Consider the following 12201-nt stretch of genomic DNA (forward strand, 5'->3'; position numbering starts at 1 on the left):
GGCATTGATAAGGTTGGTTAACAGGATCATTACATCAAAATTTGAATCTTAAAGTAGAAACCAAATGAATGAACAACAAGACTGCCAATGAGGGCTAGATGTTGATGGAAAAAAGGTAACGGCACAAATCACCAGTCCCTGCAATGTGAAGAAGCCTGGAGCCAGGAGACATGGAAGTCCAGGGAGAAAAATGAGCAAGTCATCCCAGTAGGCAGTGGAGGAGGTTGGAATATGTTTCCTCCTCTTTCAGCCAATGCAGACACAAATGGGCAGAAAATACTGATGTTGCTGAGGTTACGTTCCCCTGATTCTAATGCTGATTTCAGCCACCGTACCTAAAAACTTTAGAGTACTATGTTAGAAACAATAAAATGCAATGTTTGGATTTGGGGGCATTCAAAAGGAAGTCTAACAATAATCTTTATTCTTCTCAACCCCCCTCCTCCATACACATACACACACACACACAATATCCCTGCTGATTAGAAGCCATTCACTTGATAGTTACATTTACAAAGATAATTTCATTCTGATTATAATTTCTCTTTCTTTTAAAACTAGGTCAGGAACATGTTCTTCCCACACTTTTATACTCAATAGTTGGGTTTTGTTTTGTTTTTCATTTTAACGTAAAAACATTTGTAATGGCAGTCTTTCTACCTTTTAGAGAGATTGTTTTTCACCAAAATACATGAAACAAAAAAGTATTTGGACTTAAACATGGCATTAAACTTCCAGATGCTGAAGTCGGTTATTAGCAAATCTACTACTGCTGTCACCAAGATCTTAGACGGAGGTAGGTGTTACAAAAAAAAAAAAAAAAAAACTGAATCCCCAATACAACAGTGTTGGGAGGTGGGGCCTAATGGGAGCTGGATTAATGGCAATTATAAGAGCTTCAGGCTGGGTTCCGTGGCTCACGCCTTTAATCTCAGCACTTTGGGAAGCTGGGGAGGGAGGATTGCTTGAGATCAGGAGTTCAAGACCAGCCTGGGCAACATAGTGAGACCTCATCTCTACTAAAAATAAAAAATATTAGCCAGGCATGGTGGTGTGCCCCTGTAATCCCAGCTACTTGGGGGTCTGAGATGGTAGGATTGCTTAAGCTGCAATCATGCCACTGTACTCAAACTTGGGCAACAAAGTGAGACCCTCTATCTCAAAATAAATAAATATATAAATAAAAATGGCTTAAAGCTGCACATTTTCTCTTTTGCTCTCCCTTGCCCTCTTTGCCCTTCCACTATGGGAGGACACAGTAAGAAGACCCTCACTAGGCTGGGCATGGTGGTTCATGCCTGAAATCCTGGCACTTTGGGAGGCTGAGGTAGGAGGATCGCTTGAGCCCAGGAGTTTGAGACCAGCCTGGACAATATGGTGAAACCATGTCACCAGCAGAAACAATCAACAAGTTAGCCAGGCATGGTGGCACATGCCTGTAGTCCCAACTACTTGGGAGGCTGAAGGGGGAGGATTGCTTGAGCCTGGGAGGTAAAGGCTTCAGTGAGCCATGGGCTTGCCACTGTACCCTGGCATGGGTGACAGAATGAAACCATGTCCCCAAATCAAACAAACAAACAACCGGATGCAACTCCTTGATCTTGGACTTCCCAGCCTTTAGAACCAAGAGCCAAATAAATATCTGTTCATTATAAATTGCCCGGTCTGTAACATTCTGTTAGAGCAGTATTAGTACTATATGCACGAAGACACTATACAAGGACTCTCGAATGAGGAACTCTGTACGGAGTCGCTGTTACACAGGGTTTATGTGCTCAGACAGTCTCCTCTTTGAAAAAAGAGCCAATTTGAAGTGTAGCTTAAAACCATTTTTTCTATTTCACAAATGTCTTGGAACACAGACACCTAAAGGAGCACTGGCTGTTTGAAAAGGTCTGGACTTCCAACATGACATTTCCTCAAAGATTTTTGGAATTCTTCTTTCAGTAATATCTCAAGAGAATTTATGAATTACACATAAATCAGCCTTAACCACATCTCCCTTGGGACTCAAATGTTATTTCCTGGCTTATTCATTCACTAGCTGTTTCTGACAAGAAAATCTATCCTAAAAGGGGCAAAAATCTGCTACCAATGAGCATATTCATTGGAAGGCGCCTCTCTTTCCGAGCTCAGTTACCAAGGAGTTCAAGCCATTCTCAGTGAGGAACACATTGCTAGAATAAATGTAGATCTGTTTTCCATATTTGAAGGTGTTCACTACTTTTCTGGAGGCATATGTTTTGTTCTGTTTATTTAGAAACAAAGTCTTGCTCTATTGCCCAGGCTGCAGTACAGTGGCATACTCACAGCTCACTGCAGCCTCAAATTCCTGGCTCAAGAGATCCTCCTGCCTCAGCCTCCCGAGTAGCTAAGACTACAGGCATGCACCACAACATCTAGCTAAGTTTTAAAAATTTTTTGCAGAGATAGGGTCTTGCTATATTGCCCGGGCTGGTCTTGAACTCCTGGCCTCAAGTGATCTTCCTGTCTTGGCCTCCCAAAGTGCTGGGATTACAGGTGTGAGCCATCATATGCCTGGCTTCTACTTTAAATAATTATACCATCTTGTAAGATCAGTGACATATAGGCTTGGTTCATATATGGAATCATCCTTGTCACAAAAAAACAATTTGGAAGTGCTCACCTTAAAACAACGTAGTCTCGAGCAGGATGAGGTGCCATACTGTTTTGGACATATTGGTAAATTTCAGTTTGGCTGTCCAGAATTTCAATCACTTTTGAATCCAACAGGTCTACATCCCAGAGGTGCTGTTCTTTAAGTAGGCGCTTTAAGATTTCCTCTGGCACAGCAGGGACTTCAATGGTTGACCTCCAAAGCCTCAGAGGGGGTCCTTCGCTCACCTGGAAAGAGGATATATTTCTCAGTGCCAAGGCAATCCGTACACACCTAGTTTTTGAAGTCAAATTGTTAGTTAGACTAACAATTTTAGTCACATATAATCAATGTTAATTGATTATATAAATCATATAAACAATATAATCAATATATAAATATTGGAGGACTAATAAATCTATGACTCAAATAGGCTGCTATCCCTAGGCTTTAAGAGCAAGCCAGAAAGTGAACAAAAGCTGTTGTCAACTCTGGTCAAAATTATGACATTTGGGCTGGGCGCTGTGGCTTATTTCTATAATCCCAGCACTTTGGGAGGCTGAGGCGGGTGGATCATCTGAGGTCAGGAGTTCAAGGACAGCCTGGCCAACATGGTGTAACCCTGTCTCTACTATAAATATGAAAATTAGCCAGGCATGGTGGCAGACACTTGTAAGCACAAGTACTCGGGAGGCTGAGGAAGGAGAATCACTTGAACCTAGGAGGCGGATTTTGCAGTGAGCCGAGATCACACCACTGCACTCCATCCTGGGTGATAAGAATGAAACTCCATTTGAAAACAAAACAAAACAAATTATGACATTTGTTTTGTTTTTCTGGGACCTGTATCAGGGTGCATGCAATAAAGAAATATCAGTCACTGGCCAGGCGTGGTGGTTCACGCCTATAATCCCAGCACTTTGGGAGGCGAAGATGGGCAGATCACAAGGTCAGGAGTTCGAGACCAGCCTGACCAATATGGTGAAACCCCATCTTTTCTACTAAAAATACAAAAATTAGCCAGGCATGGTGGCGGGTGCCTGCAGTCCCAGCTACTTGGGAGGCTGAGGCAGGAGAATTGCTTGAACCCGGGAGGCAGAGGTTGCAGTGAGCCGGTATGGCGCCACTGCACTCCAGCTTGGGCGACAGAGCAAGATTCCATCTCAAAAAAAATAAAAAAATAAAAAATAAAAAATCCATCATTTGCACTCATTTCCAAAGCCTGCAAGGCCACTCAGCCTACTCCCATTGTTTATGTATTTTCAAGATGGTAGAGGCAGCATCAACATATACCTCCGATGGACCTATCCTGCCGAGCCTTACAAGATGCCTCTGCCCTCAAGAGGTTTACTAGTCCTAACTGGAATTAATTTCCCCCTAAGGATCCCTGCTCATTAAAGGGCCAAGAGAACAGTAAGAACAGAGAAGAGTGCAAAGGGTTTCTGACCAACTTATGGAAAAATCGAAGCGTGTCATAGGATGTTCCACAGCTCAATGCCATTAGCAAAACATTCCAGGGAAGTCTAGTGTGATTCTGTAGAGCCAAAGGACTTCATTAGAAATAGTTGAAATCCTCTCCCAAGTGTTACACGGGATGAAAATTACTCTTCCTTTGCCCGGTTTCCACTCTCACCAGGGGGATCTGACTCACCCGGGTGCCCAGCTCTACAAGAGAGGGTGTGGGCTAGAGATCCCCAGAGAGATTAGTTGGCAAAAGCATGTTCTCTCTGATGGACCCAAGCCTCGACGGCTGGACTGAACTAGCCGACAACAGGGTGAAGCCTTACCTTCTTATAGGACAGCTCAGCCTGCTCCGAAGTGGAGTAGCTGACCCAGCCTTTAAACTTCTCTTTGACTTCTTTAAACAGGCCATCCACACAGTCCTGGAGGAAGTGTTGGTAGTCAGCTGAGTCATCATTTCCCAGGTGCCCGAGTGCCTCCAGAGTTAGGGGCTTCAGCTCTTGTTCAGTATAGGAATTACGACATCGGCTCATTTCCTCGGGAACCTGTGCGGAACATGACAGACAGAAAGGAGGTGAGTCCACCTGTACTCAATCTCAACGCCCATCAGTGGAAAAGGCTGGGCAGGAACAGTGGCCTGGTCCTTAAAGCAGCGCAGGCATCTTTCTGCCAGAGGTGGGCTATAATGCTGACCTCACGTGGTACCATGAGGATATGAATAGATCACCTCCATAAATGTATCTGAAATCTTATTCCCATGTAAGGTCTTCTTTGGAAAGTTAAGAGTAGGGGGAGTGAATTACATTGATCAAAGCAGGTTTCTCAGATACAGAAGTGGATACAGAAGTTTAATTCCAGATAATTGGTTGCCTTTTTTTTCTTTGCCTTTTTCTTTTTTTTTTTTTTTTTGAGGCAAAGTCTCATTCTGTTACCTAGCCTGGAGTGCAACGGCAGAATCTTGGCTCACTGCAACCTCCATCTCCCTGGGCTCAGGTGATTCTCCCATCTCAGCCTCCCAAGTAGCTGAGACTACAGGTGCACACCACCATGCCCGGCTCATTTTTAAATTTTTTTTTGTAGAGATGAGGTCTCATCATGTTGCCTAGGTTGGTCTTGAACTACGGAGCTCACGTGATCCACCAGCCTCAGTCTCCCAAAGTGTTAGAATTACAGGCATGAGCCACAACGCCCGGCTGCTTTTCCTTCCTAACTAAAGGGACAATTTCATTAAGCATAATTAACTCTAGCTGATACATTATAATATATGTAAATAAGACATTCTCGGCTATTTATACCATCTCCAGCTGTGGAAAAGGTCTTCAGGTAAGACATGAACAAGTATCAAGCCTAAGACTTCGTACCTATTCACATTATCCTTAATAAAGGAGCCAACCTTCTCACTTCCTTACCTGGAAAAGCTTCTTGCACTCGGCGATCATATGGGCCAGCCCTTGAGTGGCAGCTAGGTTTTCATTCAAATCTTTCTGATCTGGTTTGCCCAAATTTTGTTTTCTTTGCATTACCCTAGATAGAGGAAATACAGGAGGGGAACAGTTCAAATATTTCTATATTTTTCATCCAGGTATTATTCCAGGAAACCCAAAGAAAAGAGAAAAAATTTTTTTCACTGGAACCTGTTTACTGTTAAATTCATTAAGTGTTTTTACTTTGCTCACCACAGTATCTCAGAGTTTTGTCAACAACACACAAAAAACATTAAAGAGATATGCTTTTGATGAAATCAAGGTGATTAAAACCATTTTATTAAATAGCTTCCTATTGGGAACAGGGCAGCTTGGAGGGGCTGTGTTTGCATGGTAGGGGAGCAGCTTCTGAGAAGTGTGGGAAAGGAGTCCCTGGGAGTTGGAGTAAACGGTGTCACTGTCTTTACCTGCCTGAATACACAGGCCCCCTCCCACAGGTAAGGGCTAAGTCCATTGTTTCCTTGAGCTTTTGTCTTCATCTTATTTGATCTCTCTCCTCTACTCATCTCTAGTTCTGTATCCCATTACAGTTGGATTGCCTCAGTCAACTTTAAGAACTATTTAAATGTGGCCAGGCACAGTGGCTCATGCCGTAATCCCAGCACTTTGGGAGGCTGAGGCAGGTGGATCATGAAGTCAGGAGCTCAAGACCAGCCTGGCCAACATGGTGAAACCCCGTCTCTACTAAAAATACAAAAATTAGCCAGACATGGTAGCACATGCCTGTAGTGCCGGCTACTCGGGAGGCTGAGGCAGGAGAATGGCTTGAACTTGGGAGGCAGAGGTGGCAGTGAGCTGAGATTGCGCCACTGAACTCCAGCCTGGGCGACAGAGCGAGACTCCATCTCAGAAAGAACTATTGAAACATACATTTAAACACTGTACGACTTTCAAAAGCAACCTAACCTTCACTAGCATAACTAGGCCCCAGGCCTCTAGCTAAGAAATACTTTTCAAGTTCCTTTAGAGTTGAGGAAAAGGATCAGTTGGATGGATTTAGTCTGTGGGGGTTAAGTCCCGTGAGACTGTTTTCTCATGGACACCAATAGACCAGTCTCAGGCATGTCTTTATTAGCAGTGTGAGGATGGACTAATACAGCGGTCTAACTTTCCTCCTTGTTTCGGGAAAGACTCCCACAAAACCACAAATACAGAGTCCTAGAAGAATGCAGGCTGCCCCCTCTGTGTACGCACCTCCCATGCAGCCCGTACCTGGGAGAGGAATTCTCTCTCTTCAGGGTGTTGAGATGGAAGAGGGAAGGCGCTAAGCACACGGCCAGGTTGGTTGGGGTCATCTGGTTTTCTTTTACGGCTGCTGTGACATCGCTCAAGAAGTAAAGCAGGGTCTGCAGAACCTCCCGGTTCTCGTCAGGCAGCAGCATGATGGCAGCCTTGATGGCCTGCAGGCGCTGGTCCTTGGGCACATCTGCACGACACCAGCACTTTCCCCATCAGCTTGGTGAATTTGCATGGATATTGCAAGGAAATGTCCCAAAGCAAATATCAGCATCAAATACCTCAGCCCAGTACTGAACAAGCACTTGTAGAAAGTGTACTAGAGGTTAATACGGTAAAAGTTATGAATTGCCACTGGCGTCACTACCCTCAAGTATTTCCTGCCTCGTGAAGGAGTGAAAAAAATTTTAAACACCCACGATACCCAAACACTCTTAAATCCACCTCAGAGTTCGGCTTTAGAGGATGCCTGTTCTTTTACTTTACAGAACAGTTTTTTCTTAATGAAGCATGAGAAAAAAAATCCCTAATTTACCAATCTCAATTACTGAAAACACTATACCCTTTTGTTTAGTGTCGATGAAAAATCTTATCTGAAATATGTACAAGAACGTAAGAACGGAGATCTCTCAGCCTTGAGTACAAAATGCTCAGTATCTCTGGAGATTTTCATGAGTTTAACTGATTTGTTCATTCTTGAAATGGGAAAAGCAAGCTGCTAAAATATTCAGTTCTGAACTGAATTGAACTGAAAATATTCAGTTTAATTAATACATAGAATACATTGAATTAGTAATATCTTAAGTTTTTAGAGAAGCATGCTTGAGAGGCTGTTATAAAAATGCATATGAATATGCAAATACATAAAAATGCAAATAAACCCATAAACAATCTACATGTAGAAAATGCTGATCCCAATCGTCAGGTCTCCTTGAATAGACAACTCTTTAAAAGAGCGTGTGGTGGAAAAATCAAGTCACTCAAATGTAGCTCCATAGGACAAACTGATTAAACAGCTCCATGGTTACAACACATAACAAATACCTTGGCAAGGAAAATGTGACCTGTGTTTTTATAAAATATGAAAGGATGAAACAACTAATGAAATAATCCAGACCAGCTCCATTTCTCATAAAAAAGTCCACTGTGCCAGTCCTAGAGACAATTCGAGCGCTAAGAGAGGCTGCTTTTAAATTACATTGCTGTAATACCACACTGAGCCAAGAAAAACACAAGGCTGTAAAAGCCATAATCCTGAACTTGATCATTAATTTAGACAACTGTTTTCTTTAAGCTTTACATAAAAGTAAGAAGGGCATGGGTATTGTTTTCCCAAGTATTTCTGGCAGAAACTGAGATGAATAACAGAAGAAGATTATGTATTCATTTTACAGCAAGATAAAACACACAGACCTGTGAAATTTTAAATCCAACAGCCCAGCAAGAGGGAGGTGAAGCAACTGAAATTTCTGTAGACAAGGTGGAGAGAGAAAGAGATCTTGGTACCTGATCTTTATCTGAGTGCTCAGATAACACTGTTCTAGAAACTAATGAAAGCCTAACTTGGATCTGCTGGTAAAAACGTACAGTTGCATCAGTCATTAGAGACTGGGGAATTTATTTTCGCATCATTCAGTAACTATACAGAAACCTGTTCCACAAACAAGGAGGCAAGGAAGAAAGTGATGACATGGGTTTCCAAGAGGTCACCATGCAGACCCTCTTGTCAAAGGAACGCTATCAAGGCCAGGCGCGGTGGCTCACACCTGTAATCCTAGCACTTTGGGAGGCCGAGGTGGGAGGATCACTTGAGGTCAGGAATTCGAGACCTTCTTGGCCCACATGGTGAAACCCCGTCTCTACTAAAAATACAAAAATTAGCCAGATGTGGTGGCGCCCTCCTGTAGTCCCAGCTACTTGGGAGACTGAGGTGGGAGAATTGCTTGAACCTGGGAGGCAGAGGTTGCAGTGAGCCGAGGTCACGCCACTGCACTCCAGTCTGGGTGACAGAGCGAGACTCCATCTCAAAAAAAAAAGAATGCTATCAAGGAAGGTACAAGCTTCATGGGTCCTATTTTTCCCCGACGCCAACAATCTTAAGATCAAAGGACACTCACATTGGTAGATCTGTAGAAAGGTTTCCGAGAGTTTGTTCGTCATTAGTGGCTCAGGAAGATCTCGAAAATACTGCTTCAGCATGTCTGCCACGTCATAAGCAGACTGTCCTTCGTAGTTGACACAGTCTACCGCACCTTCATTCATCTGGCGCAGAGCCTGAATCCGGGACTTGACCCCCGATTTTCTGAAGAGCCCAACCTGTTGGAAGAGCAACACTAAGTGTGGGGTACATTCACATGGACGCAGTGTTCACACTACACAACTAGAAGAAGCTGCACGTAATCCGAGCTCCCCTGAGTGTGCGGACCCGCAGGCAGCACTCTCACCTGATCCAAACAATGGTTCCGGAGGTATCGCATGGCCTGCTGGATGCTCTGAGGCAACGGCTGTCCTGTGCGCTGCACGTTGACCGTCAGTGGGACCCCGAACACACTCCGGTCCTTGTAGTCTGGAACCTTGATCCTCTTCATGAACTTGGGCACGGCCCTGTTAAAGAACACAGAGATGGTGGTGTCGGGGGAGACATGTTCACTTGTCTGTCTACACTTGTCCACTTCTGCAGGTAAACCCTGTGGGCTCCAGATCTGTGCTAATATGGTGGCTACTTAAATTTAAATTAAACAAAATGACAAGTTCAGTTCCCCAGTGGCTCTGGCCACACTTCAGGTGCTCCTTCGCCTTTTGTGCTCAGTACCTACTGTATTGGCTTGTGCAGATAAAGAATGTTCCTATCATCCAGACAGTTCTCCTGGACAGTGCTGTTCCAGATCTTCTAAGAGCTGGGGTTGTGAGGTTCAGTCTCATTTCCTCAGTTGGGAGTGTCCTTCCACCTTGAACCTGGAGAATTGGGGTCTACAGTCTTAAGGAAGCTGATGGATTTCCTCATAGAAGGGCGGTATAGGAAGGAACAAGCAGAAAGCAACGTATACTATCCTAATGAGGTGCTTCTGATAGAGTGTGAAAAACAAGGTCTCTTTTGTCTTGACAAAAGGATAAGAATCACTTCTGAGTTCTTGACGAGATCCAAAGCATTTAGGGTCAAAAGATGCACGTAATACAGGATGGGAAAACAGCAATGAGAGCCTAACACAATGACAGCCAACTCCAGAGCTCGACAGTGAATGACCTGAAGTCAAAATAAATTCTCCTGCTGATGACCCGCAGAACATTACATTTTTAGGTTTCTAAAGGAAGATGGAAAAGGAACAATGGGGGTTTTGTGAGCCGACCCCAGGCTCTCTGGTGTCCTGAAACCAGGTCCACCCCAGCAGTATATGCAACAGCAGGAAACCCATGTCATGCATTTCAGGCTGTCAAGCAGAAATTCCAGCTCTCCAAATGACCTCTCTGAACAGGACCCGAAAGGGCAAGGCCAAACAGGAAAAGAACCTTGTGTAGGATTCCTCCCTGCTCCACAGATCCCACCATGTGAGGTTTTTACAGTTAGTTTTGAGTCACTGGAAACGCTGACCAGAACTCAAGAAGTATTATGGACTTTCAGATTCTTGAGGGTTTGGTGGGATGGGGGTGGGCAACTCAGAAATGAGAATCTAAAATATGCAGTTTTAAATAGCCAGCAGGGAAAATATTACTCTAAGCACAGAGGAACTCCAGAAAAGCCAGACCGTTTTGCTTTTTGAATGCTCACCAGCGGCCACGGCATGTTACTGTTTATAGCTCCAGGAAAGGTAAAACGAAAGAGCAGAGTTAAGTTTGTATTTCCATACAGTTAAGTATATGGTATCACGGCTATAAGTGTGCATAATGCTCGCTTTGTCGGGGGAGAAAAGCCCGACGGCGGAATGTGAAAAGAACACATTACGATCCCCACCGAGAATCTGAAGCATGTGAGGATAAACCGGTCAATACTTATTTCTGTCATTCAGAACAAACAACTTCTGTATTTAGCAAGGCTCACATAATAACAGCCTTTGAACAGGAGGTGCTTTGATGCTGAAGTTAAACCCACTATGAGTCCTAAGGAGAGGAGGAGCTGAAGACAGAACAGTTTCCTTACTTCGCCGACTTTCTCAAGTAACTTAGGTCTGCTACAGTGTGCTACTAATAAAATGGGTGGCTTCTCTATTTTTATCAAATACAGTAGTTGTGCAACTGGATAATGAACACTCAGATTACTGAAAAGACTTAAGGATTCCCAGCTGACACTGAAAAATGCACTGAGACGTCAATCTAGAAACATTTCTCTGCTTTGCACTGACAGCAGAAAAATTAAGATGTACCCAGATTAGGCTAGATGACTCATCTATCCTTATAGCCTACCCCTCACATTCTATACACTAAGGAGCTATATTTTTCAAAGTAATTATAAACAATTTGTACAATGCATTTCATCTCTACATTTGAGTCTATAATATGTTAGAGTAGTGAATTCCTTAAAATAATTATTCACTGTTTGAGAGTCTTTGCTAGAAAAAAAGTAACCTGAATTCTTTAGCACAGGTAGATTTTTTAATGATGCTACAAATATTTGCATTGCGTCCAAAATGATTTTTTCTTTTTTTCTTTTTTTTTGAGACAGAGTCTTACTCTGTCGCCCAGGATGGAGTACAGTAGCCTTATCTTGGGGCTCACTGCAACCTCCACCTCCTGGGTTCAAGGCATTCTCATGTCTCGACTTCCTGAGTGCCACCATGCCCAGCTAATTTTTGTATTTTAGTAGAGATGGGGTTTCACCATGTTGGCCAGGCTGGTCTCAAACTCCTGGCCTCATGTGATCCACCTGCCTCAGAATCCCAAAATGCTGGTATTATAGGCATGAGCCACCACACCTGGCCCAAAATGATTTCTACAAAAAGGCATGAATAGGGTTATAAGACCAGGTACTGTAAATCAAGAATTTCAAAGACAGTCTCATTAAATCTTAATGTTTTTCTTTTCTTCCGTCCAAAAATATGATCTGATACTGTGCATATATTTACTTATAGTGAATTATTCCTAATATTGGAAAGAAGGTGCCTATACCACATGATGCAAGAGTAACGCATTCTCTCTCCATCAATTGGCAATCTGTCACTCAGAGAGCTGAAAACTTAATCAACTAACCCACGCTGATAATTTCCTAAGACTCCACTGGCTTCAACAATATCAAATGTGGCCTCAAGAATATAGAGAGTGGCTGGCGTGGCAGCTTACACCTGTAATTCCAGCAACTTGGGAGGCCAAGGTGGGTGGATCTCTTGAGCCCAGGAATTCGAGACCAGCCTAGTTAACATGGTGAAACTGCATCTCTACAAAACAGAAGAAAACAAAACAAAACAAAAAACA

General features: G+C 43.4%; 1 protein-coding gene across 1 annotated transcript in view; it reads right to left on the reverse strand.

Moving 5' to 3' along the window:
- The window catches only part of DLC1 (DLC1 Rho GTPase activating protein), a 468793-nt gene that overhangs the window by 3380 nt on the left and 453212 nt on the right, over positions 1-12201 (reverse strand). The window contains exons 11-18 of the mRNA XM_012000632.1: positions 11980-12010; positions 10664-10754; positions 9243-9520; positions 8916-9114; positions 6775-6988; positions 5488-5602; positions 4405-4623; positions 2648-2865 (exon numbers count right to left, since the gene is read on the reverse strand). Of these exons, the coding sequence (XP_011856022.1) occupies positions 2648-2865; positions 4405-4623; positions 5488-5602; positions 6775-6988; positions 8916-9114; positions 9243-9520; positions 10664-10754; positions 11980-12010 (1365 nt within the window). The remainder of the gene's footprint in view (positions 1-2647; positions 2866-4404; positions 4624-5487; positions 5603-6774; positions 6989-8915; positions 9115-9242; positions 9521-10663; positions 10755-11979; positions 12011-12201) is intronic.

This window comes from Mandrillus leucophaeus, unplaced genomic scaffold, assembly GCF_000951045.1.
Source record: "Mandrillus leucophaeus isolate KB7577 unplaced genomic scaffold, Mleu.le_1.0 Scaffold636, whole genome shotgun sequence".
NCBI classification, from domain to species: Eukaryota; Metazoa; Chordata; class Mammalia; order Primates; family Cercopithecidae; genus Mandrillus; species Mandrillus leucophaeus.